This window comes from Anser brachyrhynchus, assembly GCF_964034855.1.
Source record: "Anser brachyrhynchus genome assembly, chromosome: 17".
NCBI classification, from domain to species: Eukaryota; Metazoa; Chordata; class Aves; order Anseriformes; family Anatidae; genus Anser; species Anser brachyrhynchus.
This window is the reverse complement of record NC_137710.1, coordinates 10,375,771-10,401,570: the sequence shown is the minus strand read 5'-3', so window position 1 is coordinate 10,401,570 and position 25,800 is coordinate 10,375,771. Positions and strand designations below refer to the sequence as shown.

The 25,800-nt window shown below is 51.7% G+C and overlaps 2 protein-coding genes across 5 annotated transcripts in view; one reads left to right on the top strand and one right to left on the bottom strand.

The window, feature by feature from the left end:
* The window catches only part of GGT1 (gamma-glutamyltransferase 1), a 66,276-nt gene that overhangs the window by 4,981 nt on the left and 35,495 nt on the right, over positions 1-25,800 (top strand). The window contains exons 1-3 of one of the 4 annotated variants that reach the window (XM_080560061.1): positions 2,770-2,893; positions 3,282-3,386; positions 17,267-17,331. In XM_080560061.1, the coding sequence (XP_080416187.1) occupies positions 17,291-17,331 (41 nt within the window). In that variant the 5' untranslated portion in view covers positions 2,770-2,893; positions 3,282-3,386; positions 17,267-17,290. Of the gene's footprint in view, positions 1-1,257; positions 1,372-2,769; positions 2,894-2,933; positions 2,958-3,281; positions 3,387-17,266; positions 17,332-25,800 lie in introns of those variants that run through there. The other 3 variants (XM_080560059.1, XM_080560064.1, XM_080560063.1) reach the window with 3 other exon arrangements.
* On the bottom strand, positions 491-20,775 carry LRRC75B (leucine rich repeat containing 75B). The gene is made up of 4 exons (XM_080560081.1): positions 19,218-20,775; positions 14,579-14,707; positions 11,605-11,717; positions 491-2,132 (listed from the first exon to the last, which is right to left on the bottom strand). The coding sequence occupies exons 1-4, from the start codon at positions 19,815-19,817 to the stop codon at positions 1,610-1,612; spliced, it is 1,365 nt and encodes a 454-aa protein (XP_080416207.1). The 5' UTR covers positions 19,818-20,775; the 3' UTR covers positions 491-1,609.

The following is a 25,800-nucleotide window of genomic DNA, read 5'->3' as shown; positions in this document are numbered from 1 at the left end:
AAGGAGTATGAAAGAATCTATTTCATGTGGATTTGTGTGGCTTAGTATATGAGAGTTACTTATGTGTTGAGACTCCCAGAGAGAGTCAGCAGAGAAAGACAAGGTTACCGTTTGTAATTTAGGAGGGCCAGGATTTGTACGTTGGTATTCTTTTTAATTCATCTGATTTCTTTAACTCTTAAGTCTTTCAAAATCATATCTGCTCCCTGAATTCCTGTGGGGACAGATAATCGAGACGACTTGACTTACCAGATAAAGTATTATCAGGTTTTTTTTGCAACATGGAAGGCCACAGCCTACCTCAAATGAGCACAGATGTTTCATCCTCCTATGAGGAATGAACCTCACTCACTGGTGTGAATGGCACCTGCTGGTCCTCTCCCACTGCTCAGGCGCTGCACGAGAACTCTTGGTCCTTATTTTGCAGCGGCTGGCTTGCTGGCTCAGTTTGTGAACAACCCAGATACTCAGACTTAGCAGTGCTTCATGCTTATATCCAAGAGAATTGTTTATTGTGTTTATATAGAGCATGAGCAATGTGGAAAACACTAGAAATTTTGCATCACTGGTTTGGTTTTGGACAGCATTGAAAATGGCAATGCAGCTGCTCACATCACGTCTCTGCATTAAGAGGTGTGCCATATGCCATGAGGAGCCAACGCTTTGCGCTTTAGTTTAGGAAGTGCCCACCTCTGGCACGTTTGCTGCTTGCTCCTCTAGTGTCACAGTTATGCGCTTAGCTGTCTGATTCTCCTTAATTTCACTTGGAAGTTGTAATTTTAATACAAAAACACAGTTCTTGAAACCAATCCTGTTAAACCACAAGACTATTTCCCCTCCCTTTTCTACCCTCGGCCTTCCCATCCCATCCCAACTCACCCCATCCCCCATGCTCCCACCAACACATACCTCCTTCCCCTCCCTCTCACCCCGGTCACACAGCAAATATCCTGATGCGGCAGTTCCAAGCCATGTGTCCGCCCCAGCCTATGCAATCCAATGGTCTCTGACCAAGTCCCTTTGTTCAGACGTTAATACAAAACACACAATAGGAAAAAAACAAAACAAAAGGAGCCAGACACAAGAGGGAGACACACTGCCGGGCTCCAGCTCTGGCCTCTGAGCCCTTCAGCTAAGCTCCACAACAGCTAGGCTCTTGGGGTACCTCCTTTCACACTCAAGACTGCAGGTCCCAAGCCTTTCAAGGTGCCTAGGAAAAGGAAGAAAGGAAGTAAACTGCAAGCCTGTTTCTGTTTTAGGTTTCCCCCCACATCACTTTCCCTCAACCCAATGGCTTCTGGAGGATATTCTTGACTCCGACAGGTCTTTTCCTGTTCTCCAGTGAGACCCTGCCTGGGGACCAGGTTCACTGTAAGTCACTGGTTCCTCTCTGTAACGTGGGCGATGGGTTTGGCAGTGAGGGGAGGGAGTGGAGCACGTTGTGGGGACCGACAGGCTTTTGTCTCACAGCAAGTTGGGGGGGAAATGCCAGGGAAGGCGAGAGAAAAGCGCCAAAGGAAGCCGGTAAAGCTGGCCCTCTGCTCGGTGTTTGTACTCAGCATTTCTCCTTGGGACGGCTTCAGTGTGCCAGCACCGGCCTGTTGTCCAGTCACCTCTCGCAGCCCTGCTGAGGGAAAGCACGTGACGGGGTGCTTCCTGCTTCTTCATCCTCCAGCTGGCTGCCCTCCTGCCCGCTGGAGATCTCTGAGTCGCAGTCGAGCGCCTCATAGATGGTAGGCAGCGTGGTCTGCTGGCTGAGGCGCTTGCGCAGGCCCACGAGCAAGGGCTGTGGCATGGAGGAGACATCCACGTTGTTGCCGAGGTCCACCCAGGCCAGGCAAGGGAACTTGTTCATGTCCTTCATGGTGTCAGTCAGCTCCTTCATGGTTGCCCGCGTCAGTCGGTTGCCGTTGAGGGAAAGGTGAGTGAGCTTGGGCAGCGCCCAGAGGAAGGGCAGCAGCAGGCGCACCATGTCATCGTTCAGCTCGGTGAAGCTCAGGTCCACAGAGGTGAGGTGGTCCCCGTTGTTCTGCAGGTAGTAGGCCATGCGGTGGACATCCCGCATGGTCAGGGGGATCCCTGACAGATCCATCGAGTCCTGGCTCACTTTCTTCTGCAGGCTGGTCTTCAGGCTGATGATGGAAAGGGACAGAGAGAGACCATTAAGGGTATATACTTGGAGCAGGGGAGGGCTCACGAGGAACTTGGGCTAGAACATTCAGCAAAAGGCTAACGGAGCTTGTCTGGGAAACGGGCACAAGGTCTGCACCATGCCTCTGGGCAGATTGTGTCCTGGGGCTTTCCTGTGTGTTCTCAGCACTTGTACATAAACTCTGCAAGAACTGGCTAACCCCGTGTTGCTAAGCTCTCTTCCACTAGCACATTTCAAAGGGTTTGTCTGTATGTGCACGTACAGACATTCAGTGCTGCGTGGACAGCAGAAATAACCGTGGCAAGCAAACTTTCCAAATGCACCGGTTTGCACTGTGTGGGGGCTGTTTCTGTGCCACCTCTCCAGGTGAACGCCAAGGTCTGTTGCAAACAGATTTTTCTGCAGAAGTAGAGCAGTGTTAAAAGGCTGAGAAAAGGATATTTTGTCAAGAAAACAACCTATAGACAAAGTGCACTCCAGGTGTGGATTTACCACATGTCCCTGTAAAAGCCTTCCCCAGTGTCCCTCAAGCAGTAAGCAGCACAAGTGGCTGTTAATTTAGGTCCCTGTGGTCAGCAGATCATCTGGGATCTGCTGCAGCTGTGAGGAGGTGGGGAGGGCACAGGGGTGCTAAAAGAAATCTAGAGAGAGTTGGGTTTAGCTGTGGTTCTTGCTATCTGCCTGGCAAATGGAAGGAGGAGGAAGAGGAAGAGGAGGAAGTAGGCTGCATAGCAAGTAAAGGTGTGCTATAGGGCTGTTGGATTTGCAAAATGAGCGGGACGTGGAGCTCTGTGATGGACTGCAGGTCTGTGAGAGTGCTGTGAGAAGTAGGAGCTGTGGGGCTATAGGAGGTCGGGGGGAGGATGTTGCAGGACTGAGTAAAAGTGTGTGCTGGTGTAATGTCTGAAAAACTAATTCTTCTATGTAAATAACACTAGCCTTGCTGTCCTTCCAGTTGTGTCTGTATCAGTCATAAGGGTATGGGAGCTCTACTAGGATCCCCACTGGTGTCTTTAGTCACATGCTTTGGGGATGTAAAAGTGCCTTGTTGGGGTCGGGAGGAGCAGGGTGGGCTAAGAATTAACCACCAGTTTGAAGGTGCCCACTCTTCCTATCTGGCTCTCTGTAGTGTCCTGCACGGCTGCGGCACAGCCAGGCCCTGAGAGCAGCAGGTACATGGGGACATGCAATTTCCTTGGAGAAGGTTCCAGCGCCACAGGAGCTACCATGGCAGGTGAGAATGACCCCGCGAGCTTTAGTGGTGCCAGGCCCTTCTGCAGTTGTGGGGAGGTTGCGATGCTGCCTCTAAAGCTTTGCTTTATGTGTGTAGTTAATGGCATCCCAGAAACTTCAACCCCTAATACTCCCTATGGGTGTCTGATAACACAGGTGAATAAATGTGCTTCAGTGTATGCATCAGCCCTTCATGGACGCATTCGATGCTGGTATGCCCGCAGCTGTGCTTCCTTGAAGGAGTGTGAGGTGGAATTGACCTTGCAGTCTGCCCTGTCCATGCTCTAGCCCCCCCATTCCTTCTATGGTATTGGCAGCACTTTGTTCTGGCTATTTCTATATGTGCTTGTGGGTCCTGAGGGAATTCATTGTGCAGGGCTGAGGCTGTACCTGCAAACATGCACTTAAGCTAATGAGCTCTCATGGTAGAAAGTGCTAACAGCATGGAATAACTTGCATTCAGACCTGAAGGTTCGAAAGAGTCTTACGTGTCACTTATCAAATTACATTTTACATGACCCAGACCGTTCCCTCAGTGAATCACGGGAGGGACAAGGAGGGCAGTGCTTGGCTGCACTGCCAAACAGCAGAGCCTGATGTAGCGGGGAGTTACAGTTGGTCCAAGAGCACACAAGTGAGCTCTCCAAAGGGCCTTTGCTTGGGAGCAGCACTGGGTATCTCTGAAACCAGAGTCCCTGAGACAAGGCTGCAAAGAGTTAATCACCTGCATTGCTCACAGCAGCAATGGAAGCTGTGAACTGTGTGTGCTGCAGTCCGGATGGCGCTGGGCTAGCCTCTCTTTTCTGGGTAATCCAAGGGATGCTTGACAACAGCCCAGGCTGCGCGGGGGCTGTATTTCTATGTCTCACCTGGAAAAACTCTTTGTGTCTCTCTCTCTTTTTTTTTTTTTTTTGGTCTGGTTTGTCGCCGGTCCCTGGCAGTGGTATAGGACAAAATACCACTGGCTGGTATAAGAGATGAGACACAAGTCCTCTCTGGCCTCAGAATTGGTTTAGATTAAGGCTTTGTTGGTGTGTGTGTAGGGAGAATACAGGGTAAACAAGGTTAGAAGCAAGCTTGTAATTACTTCAGCATCTGTTTTGTGCAAGCAGAACCTGGGCCTCCTGAAAATTCTCTTCCACGGTGCTATCAACCCGTGGCAGATCCTGGAGCGGGAGGCAGATGGGACACAAAGAGAAGGACCTCCTCACCCCAAGCCTTGTCTGTGCAAAGCCTCATCTGACCTTTCTGTTGTACAGCTACAAGGGGCGAGCTTTAGTGCTACCACAGCTTGGTATGGGGATGGAAAGCAGGCTGGTGGGGGGGGGATCGCTGCAGGTCTTGTCTGCAGTTGGCACCACTCCCTCTGGCAGGCCTTAGCATTCAGGTGCCATTTCTCCTGCTGTATCTGCAGTAACAGCTTTCCAAAGAGGGGGTGAGTTTGAATGGCTCTTGATCTCTTTTGGGTGACTTGGCTCTGAGTGCAGGGAGTGATAAGTGGGGTGAAACGTCAGAAGGACAAAAGTGATGTGCTTGTCTCGCTGCCCGTTAAGCCTCCCCTCCTGTTGACTGCTGTGCAGGGACTGCAGTAATAAGTCATGGATTGTGCTTGACCAGGGCAAGTACCTTCTGCTGCTCTCCCGAGCTGAAAGCCAGTACCCCAAGGAAGCCTCAGTCAAGCAGACAAATCATTGTCCTGTAATTGATTCTCCAGGCTGGACTGCTCCTGGCTGAACGTACTTAAACTGTCGGGTGCAGTGCCAGGGCCCTCTTTCCTTTGCTGGCTTTTTGTTGTTGCTTTTTCTCCTCTCCTCTCTGTTTTTGCTGTTTCCTTTTGCCCTCATTTCTGTACCTGCAGGGGTGACTCTGAACCTCCTGTCTCAGTTCCAGTGGTTTTCTCTTGCCTGTAAAAATGCCTCTAGTTGGAAAACACTGGTAGAAGCCTTGCCCTGGCTGACAACAGCCCCTAATGCTGCAGCAGCCCCTTGGCTCTCTGGCAGGTGAAGAAGCATCAGAACCGGCACGCTGGGATTCCTGGCAATTCTCCTTGACTGCTTGGTGTTCCTGTGCAGCTGCAAGAGGTGCACCTAAATACCATCTCTGGGGCAGGGCACAGAATAGCTGCCCACTCCTCTTGCTTCAGAGGAAAATATGTCCCTTGGCCAGAGCAGTGGCAGGGAGATGTCTGTAAATGCTTTACTCTGAATTATCTGACATCTGGTATTTTTGGAACGTTGAGTTCTATGACTGTCGGGGGCAGAGGGGAGGACGAGACCCCAAGCTCTCAGACATCCGTGCAGCAGCTGAGCAAATGCCAGGTTTATTTCCAGGGAAGTGGGTCATCTATTATCCCCTAATTTCTGCAAGTAAAATAGGCTTAAAGACTGCTTTAATTGAAGAAGCTTTCTTTGTGTGAGACAAAACAGCTACTTAGTGACATGGCTCTTGATGCACATGGGACATGTAGGCGGAGGACTGCAAAGCACTGGAGGCTGGATTAACCTTGTGCTGCTGCAACTGGTGCTGCGTGTGAATTTCTAATTGCCAGGATTTGCAACTAGCAAGGATCTGGACCCTGGATGCAGTGAAGCAGATGGTGTTTGTATTCTTTGCAGCAAATTTAGAGAGGAAACTCTCTCCAATGCTGGAGGAACAGCTTCAAGTGAGAAATCCAGCTTTCCTGTGAAACTGAACAAGAAGCAAAGGCGATCAGCAGCCAGACCCTGCTGCCTGCCTGGAGCTGGATGCAGCCTCCAGTGGGGAGCAGTGCCTGCCCTCCTGCCATCTGAAGAGATCAGTGCCCTTCAGCTTCTTCCTCATCAGCTAAATTCTTTGGTGGCTGTAGCAGCTCTCACCAGTGCAACGACCAGGACCAGCAGCAGCCACAGTGGTGCTTGGCCTCCTCTTGACGTTGTGGGGTTTGAAGGAATTTGTTCAGCACGAGTGTTCAGGGTCCTGCAGGTGCAGCCTCTTTGTCCTGTCTCTGAGCTATGGAAAGAGTCTGGGAGGAGAGGTGGCTAATTAGCCATGAGTCAGGTGTTTCTTGGCTGTTCTGCCCTGCACAGAGCCTAACAGCAGGTGTATCTGGATGGCTGCTCTGCTTTAAGCAGCAGTTTAGGGGATGGACTCTGGGCTTTTTAATTGTCTACTTAGCATGATCTGTTTGCCTTTGCTTCCCTGTGGCACAGGGTGCTGCTTTGAAGGGCTGGCTTTAGCTGCCTCTGATGAGACAAAGGAACGAGAAGCCTCAAAAGTGCTGACCTAGGCTAACCCAGCCCAAGCTGTTCTGAGGCTGGGCCCAGCACGTCTGCAAAGACGGAAGCTGTGCACAAACAGGCCACTTCCATGAGGAGTCCCTCAAGTCACGTCTCCACCCTTGCACCCACGCTCTTTTGATCAGCTGGGGGGAGATCCCTCCCTGAGGAGAGAAGGGAACACAGAGGCAGCCTTCTTCCTGGCACCCTCCCTCTGCGACTGGGGTAGGACATGGATATCCATAGGTGATGATGCAGCTGAGTACCTCTCATCCTCCCAGTTCTGTCAAACATTTACCTGTGCAAGAGTCATGAAGGCATAAGGTCCCTGCTGCCACCCAGCCTGCATCCTTTCATTCCCTGCTCATCTCTCCACCTGTGTCCTGCTTCTCCTGCCTGTTGGTCTTGGATTTTTCCTTCCGATCTCTAACAGGGCAGTGTCAAGGTGCGGCTGCCCCCTTCCATCACTAACAGCCTTTCCAGATGAACCTGTCTCCCAGTGCTGCTGGGAACCTTGGTCACGGGTAGTGGTTGGGTCTCAGCACTGTAAGCTGAGGGAACAGCTGCTGTCTCTCCACGGCTTATTCACCAGTTTGTGTCTGTCGATGTCTCTGTGAGCAGCAGCTTCTCAAAAAACATTGTGTGAGGCAGTTCCTGTACTCACATCTGACTCTTACCATGTGACTTTAGTTAATTGAGTGGTATTCTCTAACTTGGCTTCCTGTCTGTAAAGCAGGAATGGTGGTGGCTATTTACTCTGTTGCATAAGGGTGAAATGGAAGCTCTACTTAGTATTCATCTCAGGCAATGTGAAGGCTGAGATCTAATCTGCCAGAGCTGTCATCCATGGCCCTGAGTGATGTTTTCAAGAGTGGAGAAAAAAAAAAAGACCCAAAGCCCTTTTGAGCTGCTTCCCTGTAGTCTTCTAGACACAAATGCTTTCACTGCATTTTTAAAGTGCATCCAATGCCGCAATGTCTGGGCAGTGCACATCAATAAATGAGCAACAGAGCAATGAGCCCAGAAGGAACACTTGGTTCCCCACCCAGCTTCAGATTAGCCAAGGTGTTTCAAAATGAAGCTTGCTCAGGCAGATGAACAAAAACCGTGCTGCAGCTTGTGACAAGGAAAGCCCAGATGTACGCAGTGTGTGAGCTACTAACTCCATGCACGCAACTGCCTTTATTCTTCCAGAACAGGTTACTGTGTGGAATTTTTTTTTCTCTGCACCACGAACACCCTGCTTGCAAAGATCAGTCTGTTTGCTGCTTGCTTGTTTTACGGGCTCAGGTTTGATCCTTTGCACTAAAGAAAGGAGGGCACTGAGTAGCCAGCTCTGGGGGCAATGCAAGTGGAAGCTGCATAAAGTTCCCTGACCCAGCTTTGCCAAGGCAGCTCAGTTGTAACCCACAGCTTCTAGACTGCAGTATAGGCTGTGACCCAGCTCTCCAGTCAAAGACCACATTCACCTCATTCCCTTCTACCTTTCCTCTCTGAACTATAGTCCAGCGTGACTTTGCCCTTGGGAAGTAATGAGCCCTCTGCGTCCAGCCCTGTTCTGGAGGAGAACATGCAGTCCTCCCACAACACTGAACTAAGGAAACCTTGAGATATCTGAAACCAACATTTAGTAATATCCAAAAGTTCTGCATCTGTCAAAATGTCACAGAAGTGGTCTTGATAGCCTAAAAACCCTATGTCCCCAGAGAGAAGTATTTCTCAACCCATTATTCTTTACACAATAAACATCGATTTAATTAGAAGCTGGAGTTAAACAACAGCCTTGGATGTGTTCATCTCATTAAGGGTGAAGAATCTATACCACTGTAAAACAGTTCTATAACTGAAGTCCCATTAGGATGTAAGAGATTGACAATTGTGCAGTAAGGTCATGCTGGTTCCTGCTGAGGAAATGTTATCCTTAGGCTTTTAATTTTAAATCCCCTACAAATACAAGCTCAACTTCTCTGTTTGCTTAGGCAGCCTACCCAAGTAGCTGCAAGGTGGGGTGCAGGCTGTTGGCTGGAAGCTGCAGACCTGCGATGGGATTTTGCAGGAAAGGAGAATGGAGCCCCTTGCTTTCAGCGTGGCAAACCCGGGCAGCTGAAATAGGTCCCTTTGGGTGAAAGCACAGCTGGAACATTGCAAAGCCTTGATTACATGAGGCACACAGTTGCTGTCAAGAACCCACTAGCTGGCATGCAGAGATGGACCCATCTCCCTGCATCATCTGTGACAAGTTGATTGGAGAAACCAGATATACCCTGGGCTGGATCTCCACTCCCCACTCAGCTCCTGTTGCCTTCTGTCTGCTGCAATAAACTTTTTCCTTCCACGTTTCTCTATGGGCTCTGCTTCTGGCCTGGGGCCTTCAGCTGGTAAAAGCACGTGGGCTGATGGCAACTTGCAGTGGGTTGATTTCTCTCCTAGACTCACGGCCGGGGCCCCATTACCATCGCTCTGTTGGTAGCTCATGGTGTTTTGCAAACTTAGTCTATCTGTGAATGTTTGGTACCTGTTGGGGCGCTATGGCACGAATAGTATAAGACTGAACCTGCTTGGTAGCAGCCTGATTGGTCCTTAACAGAGCTTACAATTCCAGCTCTGCTGGGATTGCTGTGTACCAAAACAGGAGTGCTTGAAGAAATTTATCTTATCCTTTCTACTGCATCAGTTCATGGGTGGCTCAGGTTTGTACTTCCTGAGGGTTTGGGGTTCCACTGAGAGTGGATGGGGATGTGACTGGTTTGTTCCTGACCTGCAGGTTTGTTGCTTGGCCATGGGGCGAACACCTGTGTGTGATCTGGCTGTAGGAGTGCGGGTCCTTTCCACCTCCCACGCCACATCTCCACAACAGCTCCAATGTAATTAATGCCTGGCAGATGCTCACAGCTGTCTGTGGACTGGACTTGTTAATTATCTTCTGGACCCATATGGCATGCTGCCAGAAAGCAGAAATCACATTTCAGAAGAGAACAAGAGTACCAGCTCCATGAAAGCCAGAAGCCAAAGCTCAGGGGACCACAAAATTCAGTTTCTGAGGATGGTTTGCATGCACTGATTCCTCTCAACTGTCCCAGATCCCCAATAAATTTTAGAAATGCCTTCAGAAGTATTGCTGCTACACACATACTTTTTAAAGGACCTCGAGGGCAGGAAGGGTACAAGCCAAGGGCATGGGTTCAGACACATCACAGTAAAGTGCTCCCACTAGCAGATGGCAGGAAGTGGAGGATTCAGATCAGTTAAGAACAGCCTGGCTGGACAAAATTAGGCCCTGATACCTCCAAGTGAAGCGGCTATTTCTTGCTTTCCTGCTACTGGCAACATCCATTTTCTTGCAGCAGCCAAAGATGCCAACTCTGCAGGTACTTTTTGCCGCAAACTGCAAACCAGTTCCTCTCCAGTTTTCAAAGAGGAAGTGCTGCTGTTTAATATTTAATCAAAATTATTTTGTCTTATATAACACCTTGCAGCTGGGTCTGGCTGCCAGGCAGGGCCACCCATTTTAGATCTATATTCCCCTCCATCACACATTGCCTTGCTGCCTTCTCCCTGCTCGTACTCACAGATGCTCTGTACCCAGCTAATACTTGGGGTATCACCTGACCCCTCTGTGTGGGGTTTGGGCCCTTTCTCTGGCCCCAGACTTGCTCTCTGCGTCACTACTGGGTGACTGCGCAGGCTTGATGCTGTTGCTGAAGGATGGCAGGCTGGGTGTAAACTGCTGCTCTGCAGTTTCTGGTACCCTGGGACTGACTGATGGCTCTGTGCCTTTGATCCCACCTGCAGGCTGCACTAACCAGCCTGCCCCAAGGGGTGCTGGAGAAGAGTGCATTAAAAGTCACAGAGCATGCAGATCTGGTGGCAAAGGGGGGGGGGGGGGCTACAGATATGAGGCAGATAGCCTGGAAATTGTAGTGGCAGCAAACCAATAGGATTTTATTCCTTAAGGCACGCTGGGGATCTACTTCTGAGTCAGAACAAAAGGTGCTATGGAAATATCAATTCCCGTGGGGAATTTTAAGTTGCTGGCACATCCATCAAAGACTCTGAGAGTCTCAAGAAAGGCCAAGACCAGGCACTGCCATTTTTATCTTTTTACCCAATCCTACATTCATTTCTGGGAGGCTAATGGGGCTCTTCTTGTAGTTGCTTCTCCCTTTCCTTCAGCACTGGAGATCTGTGTCATAGGACAATGCTTTGCTCGAAGAAAACAAGAGAAGGTGTGGGTTTAAAAGAAGTAGGGATTGCTCTTTACCTGGTTAGAAAAAACAGCAAGTATCGGGGGAGAACAAGTGTGGGCGTTTGAATGGTTTTGTAGTAACAGAAAGCAGCCGCCGTTGGGGAGCTGTCTGTGGCCAAGTGCTTTGAGTTGCGTTCCCTGTGCGTGAGGCCCTGCACCACCTCGGGTCCCTGTCCTGCTCCTGGAGGAGCCGTGGGAGGCAAGCAAGGACGGCCACCTCTCTGCCAGCCACCGCAAAGTGCTCCCCATAGAGCGGCGCACGCAGCTTGTGGCATTGCCTTTTATCGTGAGACCCTCCCAGCAGACAGGGAAGCTGTATGGGGATGAACAAGGACGAAGTGGGGTGCAAATCTGGGGCTGGCTGAGCTCGGCAGAGTGCAGGGTGGCCGGCAGGGCTGCGGCTTTGGCCATGCTCCTTGGGCCATGCACCCTGCAGGCCCAGCTGGGAGGGCTGGCTGCTGTGGTACCACGAACACAGTGGGATTGAAAAGGAGCAAATAGCAAACCAAGCCAGGGAGAGGAGTGCTGGCACTGACGCTGCACCATTTGGCTGAGATTTTCTAAGAGGCTGAGCAGAGGTTGCCATGCAGGTTCTCAACCCTGCCTTTCTCCAAGATGGGCAGCAGGGGCAGACTGGGATGATGCCCGGCTGCAGCACGGTTTCTCCTGGCAGACCCCGCTCCGTGCCTGCCCCTGCTGTCCCCAACCAGGCCACTTACCACACTTGGGACTTCCTCCGGGGCATGCCGTGTCGGTGCCATTTCGAGTGTGGGGTTAGGTGGTAAATCAGCTGCCTGCAGATCCTGTCTGAGGATTTCCAGGGGTCATATTCCTGAAAGCAAAGGGACAGTTTACTCTCTGCGTGTGATGCTGCATGATAGGAGGCAAGGCAGAGGATGGGAAAGGGACAGGGGTGATAATGAAGCAGGGGAATGAATAGGAGATGGAGAAGAGGATAAAAGAGGAAGGGTGACAAGGCCAGAGATGCCTCTGTGTGACACAGCAGCCCCTCCTGGGATACCAGGAGCAGGAAGAACCTCAGCCTAGCCAGCCTGTTCCTGCCCTGACCAGGGGACTGGGGCTGCAATCGCACATCCTACTGGGGAGCAGGTGGTGCTCAGAGGGGAGTCTGTGGCAGGGGGTCCTGCTTTAGGCCTGGCATCGTGCTGGGTGTCATGGTTAGAGCTTGCCTGGAGGGCAGGAGTGGCTGACAATGCGCAAGGGGCTCTGTGCAGGGGAATCCTAGGCCCTTTTCTTCAAAAGAGCTGTACTTCCACAAAAGCACAACGTGTGGACAGCAGGAGTGTTTCAGCTCCTCACTGTTGTATCCTCAGCAGCGCCCGTGAGCAGACAAGCTGCTGACTCATTGCGTTACAGGACTGTGCTAAAGTTCTATCGATTACCTTGTCACCGTGCTTCCCAGACTTCAGCTGCGTACTGTCTTTGGACTGCCCATCTGCTCCCCTGATGTGGAAGTCCAGCAGCCAGCACCCTTGCCCCATCCCCAAGGTGCTTCTCGCTAGGAGAGAGGTGCTCTGGGACAGCCCTGCTCCTCCTGCAGCAGCACCTGGACTCTTGGTCCCTCCCATGCTCCAGATGCGAGACGGTGGGACAGGGAACCAGCGAGGTCCCCATCTTGCACCTCCCTTCCTTGCAGTCATTTCTTCTCCCAGATATTTGAGTTTGGGAGCTTCCCAACAGCAGTTCCCTCCAACCCCTGAAGTAACTCATCAGGCACCGAGGTGGCTGCTACTTTCCTGATTTTGTTTTTGCACGCATTCCCTGTCTCCATGACTTTGAAAGCACCTCTTCCCCTGGTGAAGCAGAATGACAAATGGCAGCTGCTGAAGGCTGGGATTTCTGCCTCCTCTGTCATATTTTCCAAATGCTGACAGAGACCTGCATTCCCATTCCTCAGCCCTCCAGCCGTGGTGCAACGTGTGCGTTTAGGGATTTGATAGGTAAACACATAGTAAAGCTGTCAGGGAATACGCTAATTTATTCTTTATTGCAAGCTGTACTGTGGGCCAACAGCTGCACGGTGACTTCTCCAAGTAGTCACTGAATCAGCCGAACATCCCAGGGACGCGCTGCCAGCATGTGGCCGTTCTGCTGTGCCAAGTCAGGAGGGATCCCAGTCTCGGTGCTCAGCACAGCACTGCTCCCTCGGGAACCCCACAGGGACTGGTCCGTGCCTGGGATTAGATGCCCTGTTGTGGGCCATTTCTGTGCTGGCAAGGCTGGAATTGGCACCCTGGTGCCACCTACATCAGCAAACCTTTCCAAGTGGGTGCACGTGCACACCAGGCTTCAGTACAGAAGCTGGCACAATGCCCTGCAACTGTTTGTTGGCTCACAACTGAGAATTACCCTCCTGTTCCTTCCCGTGTCCTCTCTGATTTAATTTCCACTGACAGGCTGGGAGTTGCACTCAGCTGCTTGCCTGTAATGCAGTTACAGCCACCAGGTGCTCAGCCAGGGGCGGAGAGCGGACGTGCTCTGCTGATGGGTGCTGGTGCTGTGGGGTGCTGAGTCTTTCCAGCCCCCCCAAATTAAACTCCTGGTGGCTTCAAGAGGCACCTGAGGTGCTCAACAAATAGGGAAAATCTCATCTACACAATGGCATGTGCCACCCCCCGCCCCGAAGGGCACTGCACAGTGGGAGGTTGGAGGTGGTCTGGATAAAACAGTCTAGAACAGCTGGAGATGAGGCCAGTGAACTATGGTTAAGAGGTCCTATTGCTGCAACCTCTCCCCTCCGATTCCTTTTTAGGTGCTTATAATATTTGGACAAAAATTACCCTTGAAGAGAAAATTTTTCAGACTGTGTTGCAGCGTAGCGATGGGGCTTAGAAAGCCACTAGGCATTCCCTAGGGCACCAGTTTGCTCTGAGCTGCATGTACTTAATGTCTGTCTTTGCATAAGCTCATCCTGTTGCCCTCCTCATAAAGCAAACCTGAAACTTGCCAAGCCTGATGAGCGAACGGATGGTGTTAGTGGCAGCGAAGGGTAACAAGTAGATGCTGGTGTTGCTGTGGGACTGTGATATCTGTGAGGTTTATCTGCACCCTTTCTGCTCTCTTCATTCTCTGAAGCACTGTGGCAGCAGTGCAGGGATCCTGCACACATATTTGCTTTTTGAGCTCCGACTTGCACCCTTTACTCAGAGGTCTGGAGGGGCTATGGGGAGGATGTATTGCTCCCCAGTGAGGGTTAGGGTAGTCTTATATGACAAAGCCTGAGAAGTAAGGTTCTGCTCCTCCTCCTAGTCACCAGCTTGGGCAGAGGTGCGGGGATCTCTGCTCCCCTCTGCAGCCCCATAGACCCCCCCATAAGCCAGCTGTTTTGAACCGCTGGGACATGCCATTGAATATGCCACCACCATCTGCCTCCCCCTCATCGCTTATTTTTATTTGGCATGTACCCTGCCAAGTTTTCTGTTAGCAAGAAAAGTAAATTCCTGATTTCTGGGCCTGTAACCTCCCTCTCCCCTAGCTGCATTCATGTTCTGAGGTATTTTTAACTGATTTCTAGAGAAATATGCACAAGAATATGTGCTATGACTCCAAGGGTGTATGCTGGCTGGCTCTGGAGGATTGCAGAACACCACCCAGAACGAGCCACCCCATCTGGGCTCACTCTGCATCAGTGCTATGTTGCAAGGTATCCACTGAGCTGAGGGGAGGGTTCACCTTTTTGGGACACTGAAGATCTCTAGCAAGGCTCATCAGCAAGTCGTGGGAGATGGGATCCACCAAGTTGAGGAAAGTCGCGTTTTTGTAGAGGACTTCATTGAGGAATGTTCCTTCCAGTCCCAGGTCCTACAAGGAAAACAGACAGATACACGGGCTTCCTTGAAGCCATAACCATGAGGTATTTGAAACCAGAAAATAAGTCCCATGAGGTGCCAGCTGGTTACTCAGCATAGGAAACTATCTAGCAAAGGTGAAGCAGCTGTGCCTGACCCATCATAGCGGAGATGTGGAGAGCTGCATGAGATTCAGTGTGAAGCTGAGTTAGACAGCCCACGGACCGACTGCCTTGTTTCCACCTACCGCAGGAAGGTAAGAGCAGTATCATTTACAGGCTGGATGGAGCCCAGGGTGAATTCTCTCCAGAGAAACTCACAGTTTTGTCAGCTTCAGCGTGTGAATCTGTGGAAGGCGCCGTGCAGAAGGGCTGGCTCCAAACCTGCCACTCCAGTCTCAGCTTTTCTGGAAAAATCAAACCTTTTCTACAGGTATTCAGGTACTACCATCTACCCTAGTCCTGTCCACGAGTACGAGGTGAGCTGTGCTTTGAGATTTTCAGTAAGTACTAAGCACCAGCAGTATTTTTTTTTTAGGGTGTAATGGTAAATTTATAGTTAGCTCTGCAGGTCAGTCATGGGGAGTCCTCTTTCCATCATCCACGATGTGAGCTAGGAGAACAATTTGCATGCATGGACCCTAGGGTACATGGCACCTCTGGGCATAGCAGAAGAAACCTCAGCATCTCTGGGAACAAGATGCCTCCCCAGGGGCCAGATGGGTGATACTGCAAAGAACTGTGCTGTTTTTTGCTAAGAGGAAAGCTAAAAACCTAATACGACACAAGAATTACAACTGGGAGATACCACATGGGAAAACAGGAGAGCATCCTGGAAAGAAAGACTGCAGAAACTCGCCTGAAAATACCCTGAGGGCAGAAAAATACCCCAGCAGCAGAAAAGTAGAACAAAAAAGCTCCCTAACTGGGATGGTGCTGAGTTTGATTCAGTTGACAAGGAGGTCTCAGCTGAGGGAGGAAACAAGTCCTCTGCCCATTCTGCATGCTGCTGCCAGGAGAAATGAATAAGCAAATGGGTGCCCCATATGTTCACACTGCTCCACTGAATGTGTGCTTCAGGCACCACCCAGGGAAAGACGCACTGAGAGCTCTTACAAAAAGAGAGAGAAAGCTGGGCGTGCACACGCACACAAATACGTAACCAGCAGGGACAGAGCCACAGTTGGCAGAGGTGCTGGATCTTAACCCCAAGCAGCAACCAATGCCAGTGCTGTATCTACTCTCTCCTGCTCTGGATATGCTCAGACCGAATCAAGCAGAGAGCACAACAGAGACAGATCCTGACTGCAGATCTGATGGAGAAAGGGAGAATAAATCAAATGCTATACAGCCCCACCGCTGTGGGTACACAGACGATACCCGCAAGCAACCAAGGAACCCAAGCAGTGGATCAATCCTGAAGGACAGACACAGCTGGATATGGGCCAGGAGTGTACCCAGGCATCATGCCAACGTCTCCCTTAACCGTAAGGCTTCGGGGAAACGGAGCCTCCTACACGAAGTGTAACATGCATAGACGAAGAAAGCTGCCAAGAGGATGGCATGGCTGAGCATGCAGCAGTAGATGTCAGAGCAGTAATTAAACTCCCCTAGTTGGAGTTACACCATTAAGCTGAATCTGCATTCTCATTATAAATCCTGCCTGCGAGGGTTTTATATAAAATGTAGGTGTGGTTATTCACTTTGCACTGATAGTCCATAAATTCTTAGCCCAGGGGCATTTTTTAGTTCATTTTTCTTGTATTCCTACCTTGCACCCTCCCTCTCTTTCTTCCTCCTCTCCTCCTTCGTTCTTTGGAAAATGGGCCACCTAAAGGGTGGCAGCAGAAAGCAGAATATTATCAATCTGGGCAGTTCAGTTGGCTTTGTGCCGTTATCTTCAAAATGACACTTGGCCAGTGTCTCAGCACAGGGAAATCAGATTGTACCAGACTTTTTGCTCGTCTAAGTCTAACGTCTCCACTAGCTCAGCTGAGCAATGCCCACTCACACCAGCAGGAAAGCTGGCCTGTCTTTTGCAGGTGGGTATTTCTGGGACTAAGACCACGTGCAGTGGAGCTGTTCGAGTGCTGCTGTACAAAAGAAATGTGTATGAGTGTACACCTGTAGCTTGCAGTTGTTCTCAGTGTGTAGTCTTCTAAAATGCAGAAATTTTGCATCCCTATTCAGTGGATCTGCTTAGAGCTGGCTTTCTTTATTTAATTACACCCTTCTGATGTCCTAGGAACAATCCACAGCCCCTTGGAGTCTGTAGACCCCAGGTTGAAAAGCACTGGCAGATCCACTTACAGCCTGCAGGGTAAATCTGCAGGGCTGGACGAGGTCAGTGTATGCTGGGAGCAGCAGCTGCCTTGCAGCAGGAGGCACTCAGCAGCAGCCCATGCCCCTCGGTCTGGCTGAGTGCATCTGCTCCATCAGGGAGGTTGCAATTCTGCTTCCAATGTTGCTCTACCTTCCCTGGGGGTTGCAAACACCCTGGCCTAAGGCACAGTGACAAGGCATGGTGTAAAGTGTGGTCCCCTGGAGTGAATGAGGTGTGTCTCTTTTTACAGGTAACAAAGAGACCCTCACCTGGGATGCCTTCATCAACGACTCCTGAGAACGTGTTACTGCCAAGGTAAGCCAGTCTGTGTAAGGAATGATATGCTGGGCACCAAGCTAAGGGCTGAATTTACTTGAAGAGTGATGCAATTTTGTAAAATGATGAAAAGGCTGATTGTGGTACACTTTAAAGCTGGCATGGGACACATGAGGAGGACTGGTTCTGAGTGCCTGACCCCAGCCTGGCTGACAGCTGTGTTTAGTTGTTGAAAGGTGCAATACACCATAGCAGCTTAGCTCTCTGTCTCTGAAATCTTTGAGCACACCGAGAATAGGAGGTTCTGGGGGTGTTGGATGGGTTCCGCCTAACTTGGCAGAGGCAGGCTGCAGTGCGAGTACAGGATGCATGTCCCACTGTGGTGTGAGCAGATGAACAGGCAGTCGCTGTTTTGGCATGGACAGGCAGAGGCAGGGACCAGCAATAACGAGGAGAATTGGAAGGGCATGCCCAGGACATGGCAATTCTCAGTGCAGACTTGGGAAGCCAGGCGCCCAGCTGATCCCGAAAGGAACTGGCAGGCTACATGGAAAGGAGGGCTTGGAAAGGACCCTCTGCGCCCAATGGCCTCGTGAGTCAGCATTCAAAGCCCGGCTGTTCCCAGATGGACCTTCTGGAGACCTCAAGGTCTGTGAGGGATTTCAGTGCTTCAGCCTCAAGGAGAGGCGCTGAGCACTATAGGAAATGACATTTTGTAATTCTGGCCTCTGGTAAACCCTACAAAAGTCTGTTCATGTTATGTTGCCACACTTATGAAGTCAATGGCTGACTCTAACAGTGCTTTTCCAAAACCATCTTTGAAATCTTATTCAGTCCTTGTCTGCCATACAAGCTTTTTGCTTAGGGTTTATCTATCTACATGCATGCAAGAAGGGTGTTTGTAGTGCTGGTAGTACTCCTCCCGTGAAGTCTAGGGCAGTGGACATGAAAAGTAGTGATGTAATTTTAGGTCTTGTAAATTGTTAGTCATAAAAATGCAACTTGCTGGTAGCGCACTGATCTCCACTGTCAGGTGTGTTGCAAAACCTGGGGCTCCGGGAGCAGCCAGGGCTGTTAATGCAGCTCCCTGCGGCTGCTGCGCTCTCTGGTAGCGTGGCTGCACAAGCAGCCTTGCAAGCCAGTCCCTGCTCCAAGGGGCTTGCACCCAAAGGCTACATGCCACTGTGGCAAGACACTCATTGTGGTCCCAAGATACGTAGCGTGTCACTAGATGATGAAACAACGTGATAAGCTAAGAACCAATGCTGTTTTATGCCTGAGTTGGAGGGAGGATCTGTCCCCTCTGCTATTTATTACGGAGTTGCCCGCAATTTGGGGGAGCCGAGTTTGTCTGGAAGGCGACGGTACCGCTGAGCAGCGGAGGAGCTGGCTCTGCTCCAGCAGCGGGGCTCTGTGCTCAGCATCACTTTGGCACCAGGCTGTCTGCACGCTGCCTTCTCTGTCCGGGAATGGCGGCAGACAGAAGCAAGCTCCCGCTGATACACTGACCCCTTTCCCTCTCCTCTCAGCCCAGTCTGTCCCAGGCGGCCTCCCCAGCACCGTCTTGGCTGCTCCCGGAGCCAGCTCTTGGCCAGGCTGCCTGGGCGGGGGGCCTGGTGGCGGTGGCAGTGGGGTGCCCGGCGGCTTTTCCCTGGGGGGTCGTCGAGGCTGGGCGCGGCTGCGGCTCGGGGACCCCTTTTCCTGGGGTCTGCGCAGCCCCGCTCCCGACCCCTGTTCCCGAGAGGGGGCGACTCCCGACGGGCAGCACAAAGAGCCGCGCCCCGGGGGGCTGCGGACCCGCACGGCCGGGCTGGGGAGGGGGCTCCGGCTGCCGGCCCCCCCGGCTGCTCCTGCCCGAGCATCCCCGGAGGTGGCGGCTCGGCACGGCTCTGCCCGGCCAGCCCAGCCCAGCCCGCAGCGCTTACCTTCCTGAGCAGCCTGAGGATGTGCACGGCGTGCTCCCGCTTGTGCTCCCGGATGGTGGCTTGGATCTCCCGCAGCCACCCCACCCGCCGCACGTAGGGCGCCGGGGAGGCTTTCCGCAGCACCCCGGGCAGCCTCTGCGGGTGGAGGAGCAGGGACGAGAGGTGGAAGTCGCCCCGGCCGCCCTCCGCCTTGCCGCCGTTGGCTTCCTCGCCGGCGGCTCCCTCCTCCTCCAGGCTGCTCTGCCGGCTTAGCCGGGAGCCCATGGCCGTGCTGGTCCGCTCCGGGCCGCCACCGGGCTCCGGGCACCGGGCTCCGGGCCGGGGGAGGTGCCCCGAGAGGCGGGGGAGGTCGGGCTGCCCCTCCCGGCCGGCTCCGCCCCCGCTCCCCGCCTGGCGGTTCCCGGCGCCCCCCGAGGACGGGCACCCGGGGCGGGCGGGGGTTATTTGTCCGTGCCCCTGCGCTTGTCTTGCCACAGGCTGGGCAGCCCCCTCTGCCTCTTCTCCCGGAGGCGCCTCCTCCTCCGGGGCTTGTTCTGCCGGGGGTTCCTCGGTGGAGAAGACAAAGAGAGGAGTGGATGCTGCCGGGACCGCTCCTTGCATCCAGGCGCTTGGGGGGAGCTTTTATTCCCGGGCAAACTCAACGCTGCAAAAGGTTGTCGAGATTAACACGGTTCAAAACGTGCCATCTGGCTGGCAGTGCTTACGTGGGCTGTGTTTTCTGTAAGTCTGTTGTTGGACCCAGAGGAGGTGTTTTTACCAATCTAGAAAGTGGCAGGAATTTTGCCCACTGCTAGTCGTCTGCAACTGATAGTACAATTCTGGCACCGTTCCTCACCTGCAGTGGGCAGAAGTGTTTTCCTCATATGCATCCCTCCCTCCCTGAGCAGTGCACAGCAAGTTTAGTGCATGCTTTTCCTCAGACGAAATCGTTGTGATCCAACAGGATGGTAAAAAAAACCCGAAGCCTGAATTCCATCTCTAGCCACTGAGATTTTGCAGGCAACCGAGTCATGCTCCCAGTATAACCAGTAGCTCAGCCTGACCTTCTGCGTTCTGCAGCTGGAGTCACAAGCTCGCTACTGTTCAGAGCCATACCCACGCCGAGCCCAGGTGCCCGTGACAGATGGCAAGCCCTTCACAGCAAGCCAGGGTGTTGGTAGCTGTAACGTGAGGGCACACAGCTGTAGGAACAGCCTGGGCTCCCCGTGTGCATCCGTGACACAAGTATCACACAGTGCCTCTGCAAAAGAACCTGTTCTTGCGGCCACTGGGCCCTCACTTTGGGAACAGCCACAGCTCTTTGCTCAACAGAGCCTGAAAGGTTCATTTGCCTTCTCAGCATTCCACAGAGCCTTGAAGGAGGAAGGAGATGTGGGTGCTCAGCATCCCTGTAGCCTCTTTCAAATACTGTGCCAGGGGTGTGAGTCTGGTTTGAACAGACAGGGACAGAATGGGGCTGGGCTGAGAAGCAGCCTGGCCAATACATCAGCTGTGCCACAGTACTTATGTAGGGCTCTAACTATAATAGGCCAAATCCTGCGGGCCCTTCTTTTTTTACTCTGTTTGATCAGACAAAAGCCCTGACTCTCCCTCTCCCTGTTCATCCCCTCCCTGCTGTAGCTAAGCACCTGCAAGAGAGAAATCAGCATCAACAGATCCTGAGATATTGCTGAACCTGACTCAGGCTAATCCCAGCTGGAGGGAGTAGATGCTGAGTAAGGACTTCAGGATCTGGTTGGAGAGCTCCGGGAGGCTGGGTCATGAGAAAATCACTTTGCTGAATGGGGTGCAGCGTTATGGCTTCAGGAGTGTCACTGGGAGCCAGGGGGGAGACAAAAGCTGCCTGGCTGCCAGCAGTGGGTAGGGTATTAACGGAGGGATGTGCAGTGGCCTTTCCTCACTGCCCGGCAGCTGGACGAGCTGCCTCAGCCCCTGCTTCTGCCTGCTCCCGTGTGGGAGCGCTGCTGAAAGGAGAGCAGCACTAGCAGGGTTTGTAGCCCAGGGATCAGTTAATAGCAGAACGGCTTTGTATGGCTGAATTGTCTCACGCCTTATCTCAGAGAGTCAGGGGAAGGAAGCATAATCTGCAGTTTACGCTTGGGCGGGGATGAGGCTGTGCGGGTTGTTCTGAGGCGGCAGGAGAACCAGCACGAGCAGGCAGCTCAGAGGATGGTATTGTTACCAGGATACCTTCTCCTCTGTGTGTGACTTGAAAATATCCTGCCACAGATCAAATCCTCTTAGCAAACAAACAACTGTGGGAGCCGTTCAGCTGTCTCCCGTCTATGTGCTTTAAGACTGGAAACACTACAATAGCGGGAATAATAGGAGCTAATGAGAAACACGCCAAGGCTGGGCTTGGCTCTACTGAGGGAGAACGGCTGGCTGGCTGCTCTTTGTAGGCTAAAAGACCACAAAATGTGAGCTTGAGGCTTGGAATTGCTCCACCCCATCCCAGCAGATATACCAGCACCTCTCAGAAAGGTATTAACTTGGTTCAAACCGAAATACAGGTATATATGATATTGTTAAGTGCAGCTAGCTGGGTGCGGCGTAGCTGGGTTAGTTTTCCCCAAAAGTCTCTCCTACATCTAGAATGGGAAAATAGAAAGCAAACAGAGATCCTCTCTCTATTCACTCAAATTCTGTGCTGCAAGCACATCTCCTTGTCATCATCCCAGTGTCCAGTAATGGGAACATTCCCAACTCCTGGCCTTTAGGACAAGTAAGCAGAGCTCAGGTCAGTGCCAGAAAGAGAAGAGCGACTGCCCTGGATCAGACCACAGGTCTCTTTCCCCCAGGATCCTGTGTTAGCAGTGGCTAATAGAGCATGCCTAGGGAGAAGCAGAAGAACAGGAGGGATGCAGGCTGGTGTTCTCCTGAATATTCTCCTAACCAATAACTATACATAGCTCAGGAATTTCCTGAGGTAGGGATCTCTCTATTTAATCATCCTTTACTTTTTTTCTTCTAAAACTCTTTTCATCCTGAGCAAACTTTGGGCACACACAGCATCTCACAGCAGTGAGTTCCACTGCTCAGCAGTGTTGTGTGAAGAAATATTTACTTTGTCCTGAATCTGTCGCTTGCTGTTTTCATCTGATTCTTTGTAACTAAAATCATGGAAGAGACAGCAGGCAGTCACTCTCTATTCATTTCCTCAAAGCCATTCTCAAATGATAAACCTCCATCACGTCCACATTTATGTTCCCCGGGCTGAAGAGTTCTGCTCTGCTCACCCGTCCCTCGGGCAGAAGCCATTTCAGACCTTAGATCATCCTTAATCAGCTCCCTGCCCCTCCTCTAGTCCTGCTGTAGGCTCTAGTGAGCTGGCACAAGAGCCATGGGGATGCAGATGCACCCCAGAGCTACCGGCTAGCACAGTGAGGTTTGTGGTTTTGCTCTGTCTGTCTCCTAGCACTAACTTTGCTTTTTCAAATGCCTTTGAGCCTTGAGCTGATGCTTTCATTGAACACTCCTGGCTTGTTCTTGCCCTTGCCCTGTGAGCTTAGCCCCCTGTGACTCGGTGACAGTGACATTGGAAGACTGGGGAGGGGATAGTATTTGCTCACCCCTTCTGATTGCAGAAATAATTTGCGCTGGCACCATGGCCCCAGGCTGCCAAGGCCTCTCGCTTTTTGTATCATCTCGTCCCTGTAGGGCCTGTGGCATACGCAGCGCTTGGCTGGGGGATTGGGCTCATGGGCTGTGTATGGGAAGGTTGTGGCTTCCTCCCTGAACAACTGGTGGGGTGCCTTGAGTTTGTACTGTATAATGTGTCTTTGCCTCCTTCGGGTAGTGCTTGGAGCCATGGCACTCCCAGCAGAGACTGCAGAGCTGGATTGCTGCAGCCAGAGCTCACGCCACAGCCCTTTTCCTTGAAATAACTTTGGCTGGTGGTGTGACTGTAATTCCAATTGCCCCTGCCTGCGAGGACCCCGGCACGCACACGGCCACGTGTGCTGAGCACGCCCGCGTGCTGAGGCTGTTCTCATTTGTATGCTGGTCAAGCTGGAATTGAATGGCAATCCTAATTATGTTTGCCTTGTATATGATGAAGGCTACATTTTTGCCTGTTGTTGCTGGGCTGGAAATGTAATTGATTAATTTAGCATTTAAGAAAGGAAAGAGGATTAAGGCGGTGGTGAAGCTGAGCTGCCAGGCACTGCATTTACTGCCTCACAGTTTATGACTTCAGCTTTTGCTTGCCTGCACACCAGCTTGTCACAGCTCCCAAGTTGTTATTTCTCTTGGAGTGGCTTTGAGCTTGTTGGCAGATCCCTCAAACCCAAGCCTCCTGGAGAAGAGGGAGCTGTAGTCCTGGGTGAATACCTGCAAAGAGCTAGTCCATGCTCCAAGTTTAATTCTGTCATATCTGGGGGCAAGTGCACATGCTGTTCTGTCCCAGTCTGTCTGCAGGCAGGGGAAACATACATGGGGAGCTTCATCACCCAGCCACTTGTAAACCCTTGACTGAACAAAGCAGCACGGACCTGGAGAAGGTCTGCCTTCCCACAGCAGCACAGCTTTAGGGAAGAAACCCCCTTAATGGCAGTGCAGAGTGCATGGAGGTAGGGAGAGGAAGGATGAACACAGTGTCAGTCGGGCTACGGTCTTGGGCAGTCCCCACAGCATCAGTGCTGGCAGCAGTAACTGCATGCAGACACGCGCTGCTGAGACTCTCCACTTGATGGAAAGATGGTAACAGTATCCCATGTAATATTAATTAGGTCTTAAGCCTTTTGCTTCTTGCAGCTGGGGCTGTCTTTGTGGCCCATGAGGCCCCTTAAGTATTCTGGTGCTCCAGGTCCGAGGCATGCATCTGTGCAGTAACGGGCTTTAGAAATGACAGAGTTCTGCTAAGTAATCACGGACACTGGTCTGCTCATTATAAGCAAATTAATCAAGTTCTAACGGGGCACATGAAAGCAGATTTGTTGGCTTCAATATTGCCTGCATAGACAACCTTAACAACCCATGATCTTGTGGTCACAGTTAAATTGGACACCATTGCTGCAAGCACAGGGAAGGTCACCAGTCCTCTCCAGTGGTGCATGGCATTAACTTGACTTCTTTGCACAGGAGAATTCCAAACTTCCACTACTTTCACGATGAATTAATGAGATATCTGAGGTACGTGGAGGATTTCTACTTATCTCTGTTCTGGGAGCACACTGCACCCGTTTTATCTAGATGAGTTTTACCTTGATTCAATTAAGCTGGACTGCGAAGCTGGATGCTGTGAGGATTGGACGCACAGTCTGTTGCGCTGAACTGCTGCAGTGGCTGTAGCGCCTGGCAGAAAGGCAGAGCAAGCAGCTCTGAAAGCATCACCGGAGATACTCGTCACAGCCCTGGAAGCACTGGGGCCGGACAGGCTCACCACAAAGGCCTTGCCCTTCCCATCCCATCCTGTCCCACTCAGGAAGCGTATCACATACCCGCAGCATGGGGTATCTCTTCCAGCCCCACATGGGCTTTCAGAGGGAGGTGGTGGGAAGCCCCTGACTCTTCTTGCATTCTGCCCAGGCACTTCAGCCACTGCAGCAGTTCAGCAGAACTGAACTCTGGCGCTGTGGGTGCTTTGCAGATGTTTTCTGTCCTTCCCAGCTCTCTGCTTTCCCCTAGAGAATCTGCAAGACCCACAGGAAGCCCTACAGAAAGGGAAGGGAGCATCACTGGGATCAGCAGGAGGCTTTTAAAGGCAACAGCATAAGGCCCTTGTGCTTTTGATCAGCCTGTAAAGTGGGGCGGTAAAATCAAAACACGCAGAGCAAATGCAGCTAACAAAGCCAATGCCGGGAGCTGGCACCTCCAGGGGAAGCCAGGGGTCCCAGGGGGCTGCCTTGTTGTTCAGCCACCTGTCTTTGGGGCACAGCAGCAGCTCCTCACCTGCTGATGATTTTGCAAGGCTTATGGAAGGTATAGGGGAATGCCCTTGGACTTCTCCAGACATTATTATACATTATACCATTGAAGGAGCAATGCTCTCCTGATCTAAGGAGAAACAGCAGATGAGAACCCTGCATAGACTTAAACTGTGCCATAGCCATGGAGCTCTCACATTTCCAGCAGCAGAAACATCTCATCTTGGAGCACATTCCTCTGGGACCCCTTTTTTTATGTCTCATAAAAATATTTCTAAAGAGCTTTTTAAAAACCTGGCTTAAAAGGGACCTCTGCAATTTCAGGCTGTGGGCTGGAGTTAAAATTCCATAAAAGAGCTAAATCATCTTAAACCCCTACAGGAGAGGCTGAAGGCAGCGCCTGGTGCTGTTAATCTTCTTTTGGCATTTGAAACTGCTAAGTGCACAGATTATATTGGGTCTAAGCATCTTAGTGCAGTGCTAAACCACTGAGAACAACCAGAGGTCTCCAGGGGAGCATGTGGACCTGGCGCTGGAGGCCACGGTTGTGGCCAGACAGCCAGACTGTGGAGGTCTGATCCACTCCAGCACTGCACATGAAAAGGCAGGCAGCTGGCCTGAGAGGCGGCTGTGTGAGGTGCTCAGAGCTCTCACTGTCTCACTGGCTCTGGCAGAGTGAAGCGAGTCCAGCCATGAGGATGGCACGTAAGACGTCC